The sequence below is a fragment of the Patella vulgata genome, chromosome 1 (genome assembly GCF_932274485.2).
Source record: "Patella vulgata chromosome 1, xgPatVulg1.2, whole genome shotgun sequence".
Lineage (NCBI taxonomy): Eukaryota > Metazoa > Mollusca > Gastropoda > Patellidae > Patella > Patella vulgata.
Genome location: NC_065879.2, coordinates 64391830 through 64414179, shown reverse-complemented (window position 1 = coordinate 64414179; position 22350 = coordinate 64391830). Strand labels below are relative to the sequence as shown.

At 37.4% G+C, this 22350-nt stretch overlaps 1 protein-coding gene across 3 annotated transcripts in view; it reads left to right on the top strand.

The window, feature by feature from the left end:
• LOC130010857 (neuroglian-like) overlaps positions 1 to 22350 on the top strand; it is a 92482-nt gene that overhangs the window by 22907 nt on the left and 47225 nt on the right. Inside the window, exon 16 of one of the 3 annotated variants that reach the window (XM_056099003.1) lies at positions 10213 to 10398. The exons of 1 other annotated variant lie outside the window; for it this stretch is intronic. In XM_056099003.1, the coding sequence (XP_055954978.1) occupies positions 10213 to 10235 (23 nt within the window). In that variant the 3' untranslated portion in view covers positions 10236 to 10398. Of the gene's footprint in view, positions 1 to 328; positions 3404 to 10212; positions 10399 to 22350 lie in introns of those variants that run through there. One more of the 3 variants, XM_056098995.1, reaches the window with a different exon arrangement.

Below are 22350 nucleotides of genomic sequence, written 5' to 3'. Positions count from 1 at the left end.
TCCATATATACCAAAATTGCCATACTTTTATTGAAATGTCCCTTGGCAGTTGGAATTCGATATAAGAGTAGGCCGTAGCGCCGCTGCCCGAGCAAAATTTCCCTCATAGCACACTGTATGGCGTATGCCCGTCTTCATTAGCCCAGGTTAGGAGCAGAACAGTAGGACGTTAAACCCCATTTCATTTCATTTCATTTCTCCCTCCTATCACTCATTGTTTTTATTTGTTACGCTTGTTTTCTTTTTGGTCCCTTACCCCCCCCCTCCCCCGCCCCCTGTAAACGTTCTACTGGTGTATAACCTATGATCATTGTTAATTCTCTTGCAGATAACTTTCTTCAAAAACTTTAAACAAAGTGGCGGATGTAATGCAGGAGTATGCTTACATATTTCCAAACACCTAACACTACTTTTCATGTGGACGTATTATGCCGTCGCCCCTGTCCGTCCGTCCGTCCACAATTGTTTGTGGACTCTCTACAGGTCACAATTCTTATCCGATTTTGACGAAACTTGAAATATATGTTAATCCCCAAAAGATCTCGGCTGCTTTCGATATTGGCATGTATCGGATCGAAACTTCATGGTTTATGGCCCCTGATTGTACGAAAAATCACGTTTTTAGCTTGTGGACCCTATAGAGGTCACAATTTTTATCCGATTTTTTTAAAACTTGAAATGTAAGTTTATAACCCAAAGATCTCGGTTCCTTTCGATATTCGCGCATATGGGACCGTAACTTCCTGAATAATGGCCCCTTATTGTACGAAAAATCGCGTTTTTAGCTAGTGGACCCTATAGAGGTCATAATTTTTTATCTGATTTAAAAGACCGTATTATTATATCACCATTACACCCTAAGGATTGCTGAGTTCGAATTTCGTGAAAATCGGCCTAAAATTGACAGACAAAATGGCCGCCATTCGTTCTCAAATAGCGTAAAAATATGGTATATCAAGGTTGTGGACCCTATAGAGGTCACAATTTTTATCCGATTTTGTTGAAACTTGAAATGTAAGTTTATAACCCAAATATCTCTGTTCCTTTCGATATTTGCACATATCAGACCGTAACTTCCTAAATTATGGCCCCTGATTGTACGAAAAATCGGGTTTTAAGCTTGTGGACCCTATAGAGGTCATAATTTTTATCCGATTTAAAAAAACGTAATATTATATCACCGTTACACCCTAAGGACGGCTGAGTTCGAATTTCGTGAAAATCGGCCCAAAATTGACAGACAAAATGGCCGCCGTTCGTTCTCAAATAGCGTAAAAATATGGTATATCAAGGTTTTGGACCCTATAGAGGTCACAATTTTTATCCGATTTTATTGAAACTTGAAACGTAAGTTTATAACACAAAGATCTCGGTTCCTTTCGATATTTGCGCCTATCGAATTGTAATTTCCTGAATTATGGCCCTTGATTGTAGGATAAATCACTTTCTTCTTAGCTTGTTCTCTATCCATCCCTCGAAAATGTGGGCGTATCCTGCCTGGCAGCCGCTGGTTGTTTTTTTTTATATACACGTGCGAAAGGTGTTAGTCTTGTAGTAATTTTTCGTCTTTTTAATTCTTATATATATATATATATATACATATAGATTCTATTTACGCTTAGTTTTTTTTGTGAATTTCATTTCATCATGATTTTTATACATGTATTAAATTTAATCATTTCGACATTCCTTGTTGTATTTGAAGTGAAATTAGAAATTTTGTGATTTAGAAAAATCTCCATTTAGAAATTTTGAGATTTGGAAAAATCTTTGTCATTCAAAGTAATGAAATCTCTTTGAATTTTAGTAATATAAAGTTTAATCATAGAATTTGTAATCTTATTTTAATTAAAATACCAACTTATGAAATCTTGATGTTATTCAAAATCATTAGGCGTCGGATAACTTCAGATATGGCTTCTGTGAATATTTCATAAGAAGCCACCCATACTAATTCTGATAAAGTTTGTCTATTAATTTTTGTTTGTAATGATTAACTTGAACACGTATTTAGAATTGAAAGGTAGAATTTTTTATATTTTGAAAGAAAAAAATAACCATTCCATCAATTTAATAATTAGGCTCATTCCATAAATTTTAAGTGCTGTATGTTTTGTGTATGAACACCCCTCTTGAATATGGTAATGCTATCCTCTTTGCTTGAGATTTCAAGTAATATGGATTTGTCCATGTGACTATAGAGTGGTGTTACATAAGATATGAAAAGGAAAGTATATTTTTGAAATGTTTTTAATCGATTTCATTATGAGTTAGCTTTTAGTTGCATTCCATTAGTAAAATAATAAGATGTACATTAATAATGCTGTTACAACTGAAGATGCTGGGTTGAACCCATCCGTGACAGACCTTGTATTTCCACTGTAATATCTCATTACTAAACCAAATAAATCTGGATAAGCCAGGCATCAAGCAAACCATAAGTCTGACATTTGATGGTTCCCGTAGGGCTAACGATAACAGGAATCTCACCAGTGGAAATACTCGAACACAGCTTAGGGCTAGTCTGATCCTAGTTTTTGTCATTCAGGAACAGGGATACTGGGAGTCCAGTTCAGTCAACTGATTTTTAAATTTTATACATTTTTGACATTCGTAAACTATAATTAAACAGTTATATATTGAAATGTTTTTAGATTTTTTGGAAATTCAAAATCTAATCTTATTCAGATTCAATTATTTTGATTTCTGTAAAAATAAAACTGTCGTTATTTGAAATTAGATTAAATTAAATTATATAAATCATAGAATTTGTATATTATATAATTGTAAAAAGTTTGGATTATCAAGTGATTAACTTAAGAATAAGATGTTAATGTACATTGATAGATTGTCATAGAATCATCCTTCACCATCTTGACAAAACCAAAACCCATGAAATGTTTGGACATTAATTTTGTTCAGCATATTTAATGTTATCATATTTGTCTGTTATTTTGCTATTCTCCTAAAAGTATTCAGTAATTGAAATTAGTGATTGATTTTTCACACTTCATGAGATTTAAGATATTCAGAAGGACTACCATGTCCATATAAGGTTAAATATCTTGGTGTTCTTGGAACAGCCAAGCTTTTATTGGCAGGTTACAGTACACAAATATGAACACCACGCATTGATAAGTAAAATTGAGTCGGTTAAAATTTAATATAGGAAAGAAAATGAATTGAAAAATGTCTGATTTTAATCTAATTGGGAAAAGGGTTTGGTTTTGTCAAGAAGGGTAATATATTTTAGTATTAGTTATTATAGGTGTAGAGATTTTTTGCTTGCCACACAAACTAACATTTATATCGGAGGGATCCTTTCCACGTATATTTTATAAATTGTTAAAAAATCTTTTTATAAATATGTCAAATTAATTGACAATAAAAAATCTCCCTTCTATTTACTTGGGTTTTCTTTATTTTGATTAATTTATTGTTCCTAAGCACAGAATGTTAGCCACAGTGTGTTGTGTTTTTGTGTATGGGGTCAGGAATATGAATAAGAGTACCGGTATGTGACAATTTATCATCTTTTGTTCTCAAATGACACAATATTATATCCTCAATTCAACTCCTGCAATAAATCAACATGTTTATGGCATTTGACAGTAAACCAGCATGTTGTATAAAGTAGATAAAGAACAGGTACTTCTATGTTTACGGTAGATAAATACATAAATAAATAAAAAAATACAGCGACACTGGTTCGCTGCATTATTGATGAGGAGCAGTCGGTTAATTGTCAATTAGTTATTGAGGTTAGTGTATTGTTATTAAAACCTGTTAAAGGCAAGGGATTTGGGGACCCTGACAGTTGGAGAGCTCCCCTCAAATGTTATGTCATTTGTGAATGCTGAATCAGTCCATAAGTACTCTAAATTAAAATGATTTTATATATTTGTATTAACCCCATTACGGTAAAAATAGGATATACCGTAAACCCGGACATCCGGTGGGTAAAGATATCCTAGATGGCTATGTTTCAGGTTCGCTATCCAAAACCATTTAAATCAAATTATCTAAAACCAATAAGAACTATTTTTGGACTTTGTCCCCTAGTCCAACAGGGCTATTAAATTTATTGACCATAATGTATGCCACTCGTAAAGTATCTGTAGTTCAGATATGTTTCCAGACTGGCTAGAGCTCTGGGCTGGGTCAAAAATAAAATTTTTGATTTTACTAGTTTTTATATGTTGGCTTGTTTTGTTGGATGCCAAAATGTTTTCGTGGAAAATCTTAGGTCTATAAGCAAATGGCACAAATAGACTTGAGTAGTTGCCGGCTTCTGTATATCGGTTATATTTCCAAGAAAGTTTGACCTTCCTAAATACCAAATCCGTCGACAAATTCGATGTAAAAATGAATGATGAAATCATAATAATACTTATATTACCGGAACCATGTTGAAGTATTTGAAGTATAGACGTACATGTATTAAGTGTCATAGATTGCTTATTGTTAATTCAAATATTTCATGAACGGATACAGTGCTCAAATACCAGCAGTTGTACAAGTTTGTTTAGGTTCACTACACGAAACCAAACGGTTGAACTTCTAAATTCAAAAAAGACCAAAACCTTGATAATAACCAGCTTTAATGGTGCTATTTATGGTCATAGGTGTATTATTTCATCTTGTTGGCAAAATATCATCTAGTTGGCAAAATAAAATGTGCCCGAAATCTAATAAAATACTAATACCATGGATTAAAACATTTAGCCGGGAGCGACTCTACTTTGTACGACATTTTTCGGGCAACGATTATGTGATGGATAATGGCCGAAGACTGTCCATTATGTAAATAGAAAGAATAACTGAGGGGCGTTAGCCCCCCGAGGCGGATTCAATGAGGGGCGCGAGGGGCGCCCCCCCCCCCCCCCCTAATTTTCGACAGTGCCCTTTTTTACTGCTGAAAGTGCCTTTTCTCAGGGATCCCAAATGACTCAAACCATCGACTCAAACACACCAGTCTGGGAAATAGCTCTTGGAATGGCTACAGATGCAAGGAAAATTCCTAGATCCGCCCCTGGCCCCGAAGTTTTTCTTTCTATTTACATAATGGACAGTCTTCGGCTATAATCAAACTTAAAACATAGAAATATAGAGATACAAATAATGGATAGATTTCTAAAAGAACAAGTCAGAAAATAATGGATATATTCTTAAAACAACATACACATGCTCATGAATGTGACAAAACACTCCAGTCGTACAATGCAAGCATACACAGACAGTCCAAAATATTCGACATGGAGACGACATGTTTATAACCCAGTCGAAAACAAATATTAATAATGAGAATATACGTGATAAGCATTTGGATACGGATTACATTTGGTAATGTACTCAATATGGAAGATAATAGCCGTAAAAATTGTGATGTTCTTGATATGGGGGATAATAGCTGTCAAAGTGTGATGGAAAGGCTGCTCACGAAAATGATTTAGATATTAATAATATTCTTAGTACTGTGGAGGGTACTAGCCGTCCAAATTTTGATTTTAAATTTAATATATACTCTGATATAAGTGACAGGACACAGGATCAAAGGCACAAACCAATTCAGGAAATTCGAACTCAACTGTCATTATGGTGTAACAATGATATATTTGAACGATTTTTAAAATCGGATAAAAATTGTGACCTGTATAGGTTCCACAGGATCAAAAAAATTTTTTTAGTTCAATCCAGGAAGTTTTTTTTGCCAATATCGCAAGGAATCGGGTTATAAACACACATGTCCAGTTTCGTCAAAATGGGCTAAAAATTGTGACCTCTTGTGTGTACAATTTACGTCCTATACAAGCCAATATCGAAAGGAACCAAGATCTTTGGGATATATACCTATATTTCAAGTTATGACGTGTAGAGTGTCCACAAAGAAGGTGTGAAAATGTGGGCGTATAAAAACGTACCATCGATCTAGTGCCGAACGTACTATTAAACGGACAAGTGACATATAACCAGGGGCGGATCTAGGAATTTTGAAAAAGGAGCGGGGGTGCCGCGAAATGAGGGCACTGACCGCGGAGATGGGGCACGCCGCTGAGAGGGGGGTTTTTGGTGGATGGGTTCCCCAAAGAAAATTATCCGTCATTTCCTTGCATCTGTAGCCATTCCAAGAGCTATTTGGCTGATATTTTCGTCTAAGTAAACGTTCGGAAATCGTTGAAAAAGAGCCTTAAAATCGAGCAAAAAAGCCAGTTGAACATGCGACTCGAAAATTGTCAAGGCGAGCAAGGCATTATGATGGGGAAAAGACGAATCTATTCCCTAGCCACTTCACTATTTAAGCCTTGTAACTTGTACTGTGTACTGTCCACACAATGCTACATCAAGATGCACTCATGCGTGTCGGTGGTGGGCATGAGTGTATACGCCACCGATTCCACAAGATGCTATCATTGATGTATGTATATAGTCACTCTATAGGATTAGGGCACCGTCAGCTAAACAACAAGAATTCGTTTGAAAGTGGAAGCATTAATAAGACCAAACTGGGGTGTTTGAGTCGATGGTTTGAGTTATTTGGGATACATTCGGTCATGTGACATTTTGGTAACTATTAGGTTTTAAAGTAATTTCATGTACTGTAATTTAATTCATTCAGAGAATAAATTATCCCAAAACACATGTTCATTTTTCAGATAAGTGTCTATTATTGGTAAACCTGTCCATTATTTTCAATACATAATGGACAGTTTTATTAATAATAGAAAAGCGTACATTCTCCTATACTGGTTAAAAACATCAAAGGGAGACGTCATATCTATGTTTTAATATTTGTGAATGCATCTGCAGCATATGGAATTTCGGTTACAAAACAATTGGACAACTTTGAAGTTGCTTAACTCACCGGCTAGAATAGCAGAAAATCGCATTGGCGGGGGTTATTTTTTCAAAATTTTCTCCGGGATGGGCAAGCCTCGAAACCCCGCGACAATTGATTGGTTTTTCGGGATTCAGGTCAGCCACATAAGGTAGGCTATATTGGACCATATTGAAATTGCTGTATTCACGAGCTGGAATAGCAGGAATCCGCGTTAAATTTTCTCCCGTCGGTACCGTCTTCGTCGACTGTAAATGATTGGTAGGTTGATTGGAATGCGAGTCAAGACACCTGAATTAGGCGATATTAGACCACTCTGAAGTTGCTGTATTCATGGACTGGAATAGAAGGAAAACGCGTTTGTGGCCGTCGAATTTTCCAAATTATAATTTTTTTTGCCGGTCGTGGTAGTAGGCGGGGGTGGGGGCGGGGGGGGGGGGGCTATTGGTTGTACCATTTAAAAAAAATTCATAAAACGTTGTAGATTTCGTTTCACCACAACACATCGCGTTAATTCAAACACATAGTGTGTATATTTGGAAATGAAATGGGGGTTTAACGTCCTACTGTTCTGCTCCGAACTGGGCTAATGAAGACTGGCATACGTCATACAGTGTGCTATGAGGGAAATTTTGCCCGGACAACGGCACTACGGCTTACTCTTATATCGAATTCCCTGTCAAGGGTTCCTTTACGTTCACGCCAATGTGTACACGGGTTTAACATGGGCTAATGGAGACGGGCATACGTTATACAGTGTGCTATGAGGGGAATTATACCGAATTCCCGCCAGGGGATCCTTTACGTTCACGCCAATATGTACACGTGACCTCGGTTTTTCATACCATCCGAACGACTAGCGAGCTGCCATGTCAGACCCTTCGTCCTGCGTCACTGATAAGGGGGAACCACGCCGGAAAATCTAGATGAACTTTCTCGGCCAATGCAGGGATCGAACACCCGACCTCCAGGCTAGCGAGCCAGCGTCTTACCCAATTAGCCACCGTGACCCCATGTATATTTGGTCTTTAATAATAGTGGTCAGTGAAGTACAGCCATCTAGAAAAAAAAACATGCCCTGAGGAAAAAAACAAAGGTGTGTTAGGTGTTATTGAGATATTTATCCTATACCCTAGATTATACTGATTTACAGACACACTGACAATGACAATAATCTCTATAGAACGACTGATCTGTCGGGACGAGAGAGAAGAATAAGCGATTAGTTTTAGTGAAACGTCATGTTTCTCTCGCATATATTGAGAGAGCTCAATTTAAACTTGCGTTTGACTAACAAATAAACATTAAATTGGATGCTTATTGTTGGTCTGCTTTAGATAAGATCTAACTAAGTCTATTACTAGAGTCATTTTGTTTGAATCCGTGATCATTTTGATCCTACGTATTCTTCTTGGTGGATTTAACATGCGCAGCCATTGTAGGGGAGTGGGGGGTACAAAAATAGGTTTGTACGAAGATGAAGATATAAATAAAATTTGAATGATTTTATTTTCAATCCAATCTGGATCAATTGATCAAAGGTTATTTGTACTTCCATTAATTTGAACATATCAATCAAGTACATCAGTGAATGATAAACAGAATTATATCCAACAGCTAACTTCACTCAAGAGGGTAATGAAGCTACTTGAATGGTCAGTGCTTTAAACTGAAATAATTTGTCACGTGTTCAAACAACTGTTGGTACTGTTACATGAACTGTACATTAAAGGCCAGCCCATTCTTCACAGAGGTCGTTTTAAGCTCAGACGTGCTTAAATATATAATAAGTTTTTACATTAAAACTGTACATTTTTTATTTCTGAAATGTGTACCAGTAAATGCTAGTAGTGCTTTATACGTAATGAGGATGTTATTGGGAAAATGACCTTTAACCCACCGCTGAATGGTTGAAATATTGACTTCCATGCAAAATAATTGTTTAACACCAACATACAAGATTGTACTACATCATATATGGACAATTTCAAACACATTTTTATATTCTGAAACAACAGTTTAACCTACTAAGAGATGGCAATCGTATAGACAGCTACATTTATGTACCATGTGACAAGGGGTTCATTGTTAACATGATTTTGACTACAGTTAGAGTAGAATTAGAAATAAAATTGAGTTTAACGTCCTACTGTTCTGCTCCGAACTGGACTAACGAAGACGGACATACGTCACACAGTGTGCCATGGGGGAAATTTTATATCGAATTGCAATTATCGAATTCCAACTGTCAAGGGATCCTTTACGTGCTCGCCAATGGGTACACGGGACCTCGGTTTTTCGTCCAATCCGAACAACTAGACATCTGTCCTACATCACTGCCAAGGGGGAACCACGTCGGATGAACTTTCTCGGCCAAGGCAGGGATCGAACACCCTACCTTCAGACTAGTGAGCCAGCGTCTTACCCACTTAGCCACCGTGGTTCCCTGACTAGAATTAGAATGTATGCGCAATTGGAGTGAAATTTACCAATCCATAACACATTTACTTTCAATTTACAAGTTGCACAATTTCTTTAATTGGTTTTCAAAGAGTTTATAACAAACACTAATGATAATAAGGTAATAAGGTAATAATCTAATAAGGTAAGCGCTCCAATCTGTTTATAATTTGTTTTAATTTAATCAATATTGATCAATGAATATTCAACAACAAATTCAAAATGAGCAATAACTTCTGTAATAGAATGAAATGAACTTTTATCTCTGATTTATTACTGATTATTAATCTTTATCATTTTGTAGTTGTGATGTATATAAAATTTTCTATATTAAAATAATGGTTTATTAATCTCTTGCTAACTACAATCTCTAAAACAAATATCAGTCCAAAACTGATTGAAATCCGTCCAGTACATGTAATCACAATGAGAGGAATTGAAAATTAGTCAACATTCGGCATCCTGTAAAGACAATGTGCCACCTAAGCAAAACATTTGATAGGCCTCTTGTTATTCTCACCAATTCCAAGCCGGGGGATTATCTACTCTTGATATTTTGATTTTGTTTACTTAAAGGGGCATTATGGAAGATTAGATAAAGAGCTGGTAATTCTCACTATGACAGTTAAAAAACAGATAATGTAAAGGGGATATGCTGAAAATTTCAGTCAAATTGCTCCACTCTGATATTAGCGATTGAAATTTAGGCATAGCCTCGACCATCATTACTAAAGTCGGTGCGATAAAAAAAAAATATAGTCTCGATTATCCACTTTTGCATTTAATCATCAATGAGCGTTGGGCAGCAGATCGGATTCATATCCAGTGAAAATCGAACACATAAGATGGCATCGATAGTTGATTAAGATTTTTTCATGTTAATAAATGTCTAATTAATAGTTTATATAACATTTCAGGCACAGAGAAAGACCAGCAATAGGCAGATTTAGCTCTTGCATAATTTATGTTTAATTAAATGTCAAATTTCAGTACATTTGCCGTGGATTAAGACATGAAAAATTTGACGTTTTCCTGAGACAAAAATGACGATCAGTGGATTCAAAAGAGCTAAATCGCCATTCCTTGGCATCTAGAAATGGACAAAAACGGGTCACAACGCATTAATGTAATATGAATGCATAATATAACTGATTCACATTCAATCGTATCTGTTTTTATTCTAATTTCTAAACAGTTATGTTTAGCGAAATACGCAAAGAGTCCAACTTGAATGACATTCTGGTTATTCCAGTCTACATCGATCGTATTCTCCTGTGGGATATGTTTAGCCTCTTTCATCGAGTCGCTTCATTACAAATAGCGCTTAATGGCATTCAGGCACGCGATTAGGGTGCCAATTCTAAAATTTTCGTTTTGTCTTAAATGTTGGACATCAAAATTCAATCTGTTCACGGTAAGATAACAACATCAATGTTGATTTAAACTGAACAACAAGTCGTGAATGATATTGAGTTAGCGACTTGCCTTCTTTAAGCCGAGAGAATTAACTTGAAAAACATTTCATAGCATTACCACTGAAACCCAAACAACGCAAACACCACTCTTCCGACAGTTGCTGAGGATAACAATAATATCGCAAGAGCGTTAATTCATAACGGCTTAAATCCCGAAGGGCATTTCTATTGTAATGAGAGGGGTACGCTGGCTCAGTGAGTAAGGCGTTGACTCGCTAACCTGCGTTGGCCGGGAACGTTCATCGGTATTTTTCGGCGTGGCTCTTCCTTGTCAGTGGCCGAGGGTCTGGCAAGGGACAGCGTATAATTGCATCCCAAACTTAGGCTGACTATCTACAGCTAGCTCCGGCTGAGAATAGGCCCTAACCTAATTAACCGACATTTTAATTCCTACATCGACGATTTTAGTCGAAAACTCTGAGTATGCTTTTAGAAATTTTTAGAAGTATTTATTTCTCTTCTATTGTCATATTGAATGAAATTAAATATGTTTATTTAGCCGTTGTGTGTATGAAAGATGTCAAACTAATCAGAGCCGAATCACAAAAAAATTCCCTAATTATTCAATATGGCGGCGCCTATGACAGATAATTTCACAGAGGCGGTTTTGTTTGCGAAAACAAATTTAGGAGTATCTAACCTCGTTTTAAAAGATAAACAGATTGAAACTCTAAAGACAGTTTACAATGGTAAAGAATTTATTGCAATATTACCCATAGCACATATTATATCGCTTTTACGCGAGTGTCAGCGACATGGCGTGTTAACATAAGGCTGCGTTTCCACCAAATTTCACGTGTCACGTATCACGTGTCATGTGTCATGCATGACACGTGATACGTGACATTAGGGGTTTCCACTGGATTTCACATCGAACATGTCACATGTCATTCGTCCTGTGTTCGCCATGGGTGACGGTTCAGACTCATCTGACGAGGAAATTCTTGCTCTATGTCTGTTGTACCGGCGAGCTAGGAAGAGAAACTGCAGCAGGCGCTCAATATGGTGCAGGGACCAATACTTATTGCGTCCAGAAAGGGGCGAATTTACCAAAACGTTTCGCTATCTCATGGCATAATGGCAAAAATGTTTGAGGTTTTCAAACGCCCGATGCGCCTACAGCCAGACAGAGCAATTACAGTTACTAATGCATGTACCGTTCTGCACAATTTTATCCGTAGAAGAGATGGACATATGATAGATCGGTCATCAGAAATTACATATGACATCAGGCCTAACAATGAACAAGGATTAATGAATCTGCGCCCCCAGCAAGGTGGCAGAAACTCGGATGAGGCTACAGAAATCCGTGATTTGATTGCAGAATTTTTCAACGATCCTCGCGGTAGTGTCATGTGGCAAGATCAGAATGTGTTCCGAAATGTTCTTCTTCTCGAGGACTAGAAAGGTCAAAAATTGAAACTATATGCAAGCCAAAACTGTTCAATCCAAGTTCATACATCTGTTTCTTGATTTATGTTTGATTAAATTAAATTAAATACCTTCTACTGGTGGTTGTAGCTTTTCATCAATCTTCTCCCACACCTGTTTTCTTTGGTCTTTGTTTTTATAGTCTTTATTTCTGGGGTCCCACAGAAGTGGGGTTTTCTGCACAAGGCATATCAGGTTGTGCTTATAGTCATTCATGTTTAGGACAAGCGTAAATAACTAATTTTAGACGATCAAAACACAGGCTCTTTTTACATTCGATACGAACACGTGGAGTTACCAAAAGGGAAAGTAAAAGCTGTGGAAAACCCAGGGGAAACCCCAGATCGGACACACGTGAAACATGACACGGGTAAAAAGAATGAACATGTTCATTCTTCAAAAACGTGTCATTTCACGCGTGCAACGTGAAACGTGAAAAGTGACATTGATGGAAATGGTTCCTACCAAAATCATATGTTTCTATTTCTTGTCACGTGATACGTGTCACGTGAAACTTGGTGGAAACGCAGCCTAAAACACACGTGCTTGGGTTATTTTTACTCTGTTGTCTAAACAAAACGGTGTCTAGTCGATAACGCTCACGTGAGCGTTTTAAATGGAGGGTAATCAGGGCAGTGTCACATTCTGGGAAGTATGATGTAGATGCGTGCAGTATGCGTATAATTGTTCGGATGGGATGGAAAACCCAGATCCCGTGTATGCCCGTCTTCATTCATAAGCCCAGTGGTAGAAGAACATAAGGACGTTAAACCCCATTTCATTGTATTTCTATTGTAATGGGGGCATTGTTAAATAGGTCCCGATATATGTTTTTTTTACTCAAAACAATTCGCTTTTCCACAAAAAGCAAGCGAATTCTAAAAAAGCAAAAAACAAACAAAACAAAAAAAAAAAAAAAACAAACAAAAAACAAAAAAAAACCAAAAAAAACCAAACAAATTAAATACAGTCCATAATGTCATTAATATCATATCATTGGACTTTAAAATTGTAATACACAAACTGTATCAGTATTATGCTTGAAAACGACAAGAGAATCATTGAAGAAACGTAGAGTAATTGCTTTCAACATAGCTGTTGTGTTTCTTTTATCAATGATGATCTATTTCGTCGTTTTCCGAATTTCTACTTACACGACGTGACGCTGACCATATTTTGTCGTATTGTTCTGATTACGAGTTCCTGGTGTAGTTGTGATCTTGACTCTAGTCTTCCATGAAATTAAACCGGAAGCTGTATACTATATATTACTTGATAACTTCGCAGTTTATCACTTAGTCAGTAATATGGAGAAAAACGCGAAAATCAGTTGCAGTATCTGTTTAAATAGTTTTACTAAACCTAAAATTATTGAATGTCATCACACGTATTGTGAACAGTGCTTAGAAGATTATGTCAACTGATTTACTGTTAATTATACGTTCGATTGTCCACTGTGTAGACGAAGTAACAAGATACCCAGGAATGGCGTGAAGGGTTTTCCTGCCAACTTTTATATCGAAGACGAAGCCACACAAGATATTTATGCTAACGATTCTGATAAATACGATGAGGAATTTTGTGTTCACCATTTTCCCCAAGTACTGGATACCTTGTGTTGTGACTGTCAATTAATTATTTGCTGTGAGTGTGAAAAGTCAAACCATGCAAAACATGATGTTCAAAATTTACCAGATGTCCGACCAATTTTCATTAAGGAGTTAAGACAATTACACCAGGATCTAGAAGATAAAATTAACGAATTTCAGCCCTACTCAGATTCAATTCAAACCAGAATATTACAGATGAAAACATCAACAAAAACAATTGGTGCAGAAATTGAGCAGCAGGTTGAGTCGATCTGTAAAACACTCAGAAATCTTGGTGATGAGGCAAAAGAAAGTCTGAAAACAAGTCACCAGCATGACATGAACAATATGAGTAGAGACTATCGTGAGGCTAAGGAAATTCTTTTTCAGATAGTAAGTTCTAAACTTCGCATAACCCATTCATTAAAAGGTAGTTCAACCGTTGGGTTATTTGACGCCATTGGCGTAATTCGGAAGCAAACAGATGAAATATGCAAGCAACCATTGCCTGATTTATCAGATAGAACAGAACCAGTGTTCAATCCGGGTGATATTAATATCGCGCAGTTATCTGAACAAATTGGCATATTGGCGAATATACAAAGAACGTCGGCAATGTCCAGAATTTATCAAAAACGCCGGAATTGTTCAAAACAAGGCATACAAACCAGACTTCAGTACATGCCACCGACAAGATCGAGAATACACAAAGAAGAACATCATCTCCGTTCAAAACTATAGGTGTGTCCCAGTCTTCGACACTACCCAATAGCAACGCGGAAAATTTACCAACAACGTCGGCTGCATTCAAAATTGAGGATACGAGCCTATTTTCATTGCAACCCAACGTCAACGATCATAATGTACAAAGAACGCCATTTAACACTGTAGATACACCACAGCTTTCATTACCGCCAATTGGCATGGTGGAGAATTTACGAAGAGGAACATCATTTCCATTTCAAAACAGGGGTGTTACGAACCAGCTAACCAGTAATCCAATAAACACTAAAGACGTTCAAAACCGGAGACATCATTTTGACGGTCACACTTTTCAACACAGTTTTAACCTTTCTAATAGGAGGCCATACACGTGGCAGGACAGTCATCCATATAAAGCGCGTGATTTATCCTGGACTCTGGGTATAAAGGAAAAGAACGGTAAGGTCAAATGTTTACGTATTGGATTGGGATTGGTCAGTGAAGGCGTGGAATCGTGTAAATGTAGTTTTACATTAAAACTTATGAACAGAAAGAATCCCAGTCGGTCTCTTATTAAACAAGAAGATTATAAATTCACCTCGGGCGAATATGGCAAATATTATGAATGGCAATCTCAGATTGATATACAAATGTTGTTAAATCCGGTGGCAGGTTTTACCGACGATGGAAATAACATTGTTATTCAGGTGGATATAACTAAAGTTTCTGAAATGCATACCAAATCCAGTTGTAAATAGAACAGTTAATTGTTGTTAGTTAGTTGTATTTCACGTCCGCTTTTACTGAGGTGATATCGCAGACTGCTTGTTACGACTTTATAACTAACAGTTTGGTCACATGGTTTTCTTGTTAAAATTCCACCAACATGTCGTTCCGTTTTAATTTTCGGCGGTGTACAAAAATGACCAAGAAACGGAACGAATATAAAATCTAATTTAATGTTTACTTTCTAGGACATATATAATATGGTACGCGATATTTGCACCACTCAATGTTTTTGTAATTTTATTATTTTCTTTCTTTGTAATAAATTTGATGTAAAGTTCATCTTTGTGATGCTTTTCAAGAGCCAATGAGTTCAATGACCTATTATTCTCATATGCTGACAACGCATCCAGACTAATATTCGTAGAATATTTTTTTTCTACTGGATGGTAGAGACTATTTTCACTATTATATGCGTTGCGACTCATTTGTGTCAATTTCCAGTTTAATGATTGTCCATTGAGTGCTGTACTGTACTGAATTATGTATTGGGTTATATCTATATATTTTACTTACAATGATGTCATCGCTAAAATCACTTTTTGTAATTAAAAGATAACAGGGCATCGAGTCAAATTGGATACCGAGTCAAACAACGACGCCCTCACAGCATCTCGATGACCTCTGCAAACTAAACATCACAGCTGTCGCTCTTTTGAATCATCATCCATCCAAGCCATTTCTCCGCACATTATTGGGAATGTTCTTTTGTATGTTAATAGAACGTGTGGATAATTAATGATGACGATGTTATTAATGGGTGTGATATTTATTAGCCCTATCCACAATGTTGCAGATAACTAACCCAATCAATCTATTCGGGGACTTGATTAACGTTGGAAATAATTGCTAGATTTGAACAACTATCGTCCGTATAGCTTCGGTGCTGTCTCTCCGGGTTGAATTCAGTATTAATTAAGCATTTACAATACCTTAGTTTATTTATTCTCGGAAAATCGGAATGATTAACAACAACAACCTTGCACAATAATGTCTTTAAATATGCATTATCATCACTTACATCAGCTATAACTTGAATACACAGGGGCGGATCCAAGAATTTTTGCAGGAGGGGGTTGCCAGATTCCTGAGACAATGTGTCTCCCCCCCCCCCTCGTCCCGCATGGTCTCTGTCGTCATTTTGGCGTATATGCATAAACATTAAGCTTTTTAAACAGAGAAATCCAACATCCTGTTTGACGTCAATTTTTATTATGAATTAATACATTGACATTGTGATTCAATTTTATGAGAGAGAGAGAGAGAGAAATGGGGTTTAACGTCCACTCGACACAAACTAGGTCATTTCGGGACTAACGTATGGTTTAATTTTATTTCAATAATTCGCTTGCGCGTATTGGTCTTTAGCAGTGGGAGGAAACCGGAGGACCCGGAGAAAACCCACGAGGTTGGACAGGCGACCCTAATCCTTGTCACGTACAACCGGGGATTCGAAACAACGCCAGTTGACTCAATGACAGGCCTTATGATACAGCACGCACGTGCTAACCAATCGGCCATCCAACCCCCCGATTCAATTTTATGGATGCGAAGCATTAATTGTGATATCACATAATGTCTATATCATTATCTAGTGCTTTGAGTGGCCATCCTGTCCCACATCTGACGATAAAGGATAAAGCACACGGCCGACAAACTTTTCTCATTAAAAAAGTGTTGATTTACAAAAAATCGTTCGCCCGTCTGTCTGTCATTAATTGTCCCCCTCCTTTCGAAGAAAGCAGGGGACTATTAAAATGGGTTCGTCCGTTTGTCTGTCTGTACGTCACACTTTTTGGGACACAATAACTCTTCTTCTAATTGAGGTAGAATGTTCAAACGTGGCGTGGGTGTATTTTTTTTTTTTAGGTCGATGCCTTGATAGAGTTCGAAGATGAGCATTTTCTGCTTAGGATAATCAAAGATAAGCAATTTGATTGGTTGATGCTTTGGGACACAATAACTTAGTTCTCATTAAGTGAGAGTGATCAAGCTTGGTGTATAGTTCCATTACATCAATACCTTTACTAAGTTCGATAATGAACATTTTCTGCACAGGGTAAGCAGAGCGATAAGAAATTTAATTGGTGGAGACTTTGGAACGCAATAACTCCCCTTCTAATTGAGCAACAATGTTCACACTTGGTGTAGGTGTTTATTAGGTGAATGCCTTGATGGAGTTCGAAGATGAGATTTTTCTGCTAAGGGTAAGCAGAGATAAGCACTTTGATTCGTTGGTGCTTTAGGACACGATAACTTTAGTTCTAATTAAGCGAGAGTGAAACCCCGAGTATAGATTCATTATATCATTACCATGACTAAGTTTGATGAGAATTTTCTGCTTAGACTAAAGAGCGATAAGCAATTTGATTGGTCAAGACTTTGGAACATAACAACTCTGCTTTTAATTGAGGTATAATGTAGAATGTTTAAAATTAACCTTGATGTTCATTAAGTGAATGTCTTGACTGGGTTTAATGATTAACATTTCAAGCTAAAGCTAAGCAGTGCTAAGCAATTTCTTTTACTTTGATGGAGAGTGATGAACCTTAGTGTATAGTTGATAATAAGTTAGATTGCTCAATATTTTTGAGAAAGATAGACATGCATTAATTAATATGTTTCATCTATTTATTTCGGGATTTCGGCGTTGGACATCAGCCTCGCTGTTGGCTTGTTTTTCAAGTTCATGTTTTGTGTGATTTCGGTGGTGCTGGATTGTCAGCCCGGAACGTCCCGAATTGAGAGAATTGCAAACAAGTGTTACGGAAATTCAGCCATGTCACAGTTCTGTCAGTCCCAACAGCTAAGGTGGCGTGAGTAGAATCGTGAGTATTTTAAGTAGCAAATATGTTTCAGCTGTCATGATTGGTTGAGATATTTTTAAGCTGTCGACATGTGCGTTGCACTCCGAAATTCTACTTTTCACTCGATTGACACTATTTTTTGGCATTGAGAGAATTTAATTCCGGAACGTTCAATCGAGTATACCCTTTGCTAATTGGTTTTTTAAAAATTGAATTATGACCCGTTATCAGTGAGTAGAAATTCGCCCGTGTATCTGTTATCGCTCGTTACTTCAGTACGTTATATAGTAGGGTAACTCTTTTCCATTTTTTGCGTCACTTCCGTTTCTTTTAAATCTTCCTTACGTATCTGTCGTAGCAAAACATTAAATCTTCCTTACGCATCTGTCGTAGCAAAAGATCTCTGTGTTAAAATTATATTTGGAGTGTGTTTAACCAGTTCTATCATATGTGATTATGGCTGACACCAATATTGTCTTTTTCACCAATAGAAGACACGCAGTGGGTTAACCCCGAAACCAAACCACGTCGACGATGATTAGGTTTATTAAATGGACACTCAATGGAACTACTTTATGACCACTGTAGCACATTAGTTGATATTAAAGTGTTATTTACTGGTCGGGTTATGACACCTGTAGTGATTATTAGATTAAAAATGAACGATGGGTAGTCCTGAAATAGCCTGAGTACTGACCATTCAAGTAGCTTCATTACCCTCTTGAGTGCCGTTAGCTGTTGGATATAATTCTGTTTATCATTCACTGATATGTACTTGATTGCTATGTTCAAATTAATGGAAGTACAAATAACCTTTGATTAATTGATCCAGATTGTATTCATTCTTGGATTGAACATAAAATCATTCAAATTTTATTTATATCTTCATCTTCGTACAAACCTATTATTGTATCCCCCACCCCCCTACAAATTGGCTGCGCATGTTAAACCCACCAAGAAGAATACGTAGGAACAAATAGGCGTACGAGCCAGGGGGGCGGGGGGGGGGGGGCAGCTGCCCCCCTAACTTTCGGGCAAGCTGACTTCTCGGGCAGACGGGTAAAGTGAAAAAAAAATTATTTTATCTACTTGGCAAAATAAAGTGCCCGAAATCTAATAAAACACTAATTTTACGGGCTGGAATAGCAGTAAAACGCGTTTGCGGCCGTCAAATATTCCAATTTTTTTCTTGGGGGGTCCTTACAAGGTCAGCTCCGCTTCTTCGCCTCTCGAAGAAAACCGCCGCCGCTGTCTGTAAACCTGAAATCTTTTAGGGCATTTCTAGTTTTGCTTCCCTAAGAGTCATCGAGCCTTAATAAAACACTAATTTTACTTAGCTTTTAATTGAATACCACGAATTTGTACTGAGTTGACTATGGATTAAAACATTTTGTCTGGAGCCACTCTACTTTGTGCGACATTTTTTGGGTATCGATTATTATTTGGAATGCAGCTGCAACAGTCTGATTGGATGGTTGGAATTCAGAATGGGATTTCGGTTACAAAACCATTGGGTACTTTTGGAGTTGCTTACACGGGCTAGAATAGCAGAAAACGCATATGCGGCGGTTAAATTTTCAAAATGTTCTCCATGAGTGTGAGACCCCCATACCCCGCGACAATTGATTGGTTGTTTGGAATTCGGGTCAGCCAGGTGGGCTATATTGGACCAAATTGAAGTTCCGTCTTTGTGGACTGTAAACAATTGATCTTTTGATTGGAATTCGAGTCAGCCATCTTAATTAGGCTATAATAGACCCCTTTGAAGTTGCTTTGTTCACGGACTGAAATAGCAGGAAAACGTGTTTGCAGCCGTCAAATATTCCAAAATTTTCTTGGGGGGGGGGGGGGTCCATACAAGGTAAGCTCTGCTTCTTCGCCCCTCGAGGAAGACCGGCGCCGCTGTCTGTAAATCCGAAATTTTTTCGGGCATTTCGGGTTCTGCCCCCCTAACTGTCATCGAGCCCGTACGCCTATGAAAATGATCACGGATTCAAACAAAATGACTCTAGTAATAGACTTAGTTAGATCTTATCTAGAGCAGACCAACAATAAGCATCCGATTTAATGTTTATTTGTTAGTCAAACGCAAGTTTAAATTGAGCTCTCTCAATTTATGTCAGAGAAACATGACGTTTCACTAAAACTAATCGCTTATTCTTCTCTCTCGTCCCGACAGATCAGTCGTTCTATAGAGATTATTGTCATTGTCAGTGTGTCTGTAAATCAGTATAATCTAGGGTAGGATAAATATCTCAATAACACCTAACACACCTTTGTCCCCCCCCCCCCCCCAGGGCATGTTTTTTTTTTCTAGATGGCTATACATGTACTTCACTGACCACTATTGTTAAAGACCAAATATACATGGGGGTCACGGTGGCTAAGTGGGTAAGACGCTGGCTCGCTAGCCTGGAGGTCAGGTGTTCGATCCCTGCATTGGCCGAGAAAGTTCATCTAGATTTTCCGGCGTGGTTCCCCCTTGTCAGTGACGCAGGATGAAGGGTCTGACATAGCAGCTCTCTAGTCGTTCGGATGGTATGAAAATCCGAGGTCACGTGCACATATTGGCGTGAACGTAAAGGATCCCCTGGCGGGAATTCGGTATAATTTCCCTCATAGCACACTGTATAACGTATGCCCGTCTCCATTAGCCCATGTTAAACCCCCATTTCATTTCCAAATATACACACTATGTGTTTGAATTTTAACGCGATTTGTTGTGGTGAAGCGAAATCTACAACGTTTTATGGAATTTTATTGACTGGTACAACCAATAGCTTCCCCCCCCCCACCCACCCAACTACCACGACCGGCAAAAAAAAATATAATTTGGAAAATTTGACGGCCACAAACGCGTTTTCCTTCTATTCCAGTCCATGAATACAGCAACTTCAGAATGGTCTAATATCGCTTAATTCAGGTGTCTTGGCTCGCATCCCAATCAACCTACCAATTGTTTACAGTCGACGGAGACGGGAGAAAATTTAACTGCCGCAAACGCGGATTCCTGCTATTCCAGCCCGTGAATACAGCAATTTCAATATGGTCCAATATAGCCTACCTTATGTGGCTGACCTGAATCCCGAAAACCAATCAATCGTCGCGTGGTTTCGCCATCCCGGGGAACATTTTGAAAAAATTAACCCCCGCAAATGCGATTTTCTGCTATTCTAGCCCGAGAGTTAAGCAAATTCAAAGTTTTCCAATTGTTTTGTAACCGAAATTCCATATGCCGACCTGAATTTCAGCCATCAGACTGCTGCAGATGCATTCACAAATAATAATCGTTGCCCGAAAAATGTCGCACAAAGTAGAGTCGCTCCAGGCTAAATGTTTTAATCCATGGTATTAAAATTAAAAGAAGATAAATTTAGTGTTTTATTCAAACTTCAACTTTAAATACTTCTACATGGTTCCGGTAATATAAGTATTATTATGATTTCGTCATTCATTTTTACATCGAATTTGTCGACGGATTTGGTATTTAGGAAGGTCAATCTTTCTTGGAAATATAACCGATATACAGAAGCCGGCAACTACTCAAGTCTATGAGTGCCATTTGCTTATAGACCTAAGATTTTCCACGAAAACATTTTGGCATCCAACAAAATAAGCCAACATAAAAAAAACAGTAAAATAAACAATTTTATTTTTAACCCAGCCCAAAGAGCTCTAGCCAGTCTGGATACATATCTGAACTACAGATACTTTACAAGTGGCATACATTATGGTCAATAAATAGCCCTGTTGGACTAGGGGACAAAGTCCAAAAATAGTTCATATTGGTTTTAGATAATTTGATTTAAATGGTTTTAGATAGCGAACCTGAAACATAGCCATCTAGGATATCTTTACCCACCGGATGCCCGGGTTTACGGTATATCCTATTTTTACCGTAATGGGGTTAATACAAATATATAAAATCATTTTAATTTAGAGTACTTATGGACTGATTCCGCATTCACAAATGACAACTTTTGGGGGTCTCTCCAACTGTCAGGTTCCCCAAATACCTGGCCTTTAACAGGTTTTAATAACAATACACTAACCTCAATAACTAATTAACCGACTGCTCCTCATCAATAATGCAGCGAACCAGTGTCGCTGTATTTTTTTATTTATTTATGTATTTATCTACCGTAAACATAGAAGTACCTGTTCTTTATCTACTTTATACAACATGCTGGTTTACTGTCAAATGCCATAAACATGTTGATTTATTGCAGGAGTTGAATTGAGGATATAATATTGTGTCATTTGAG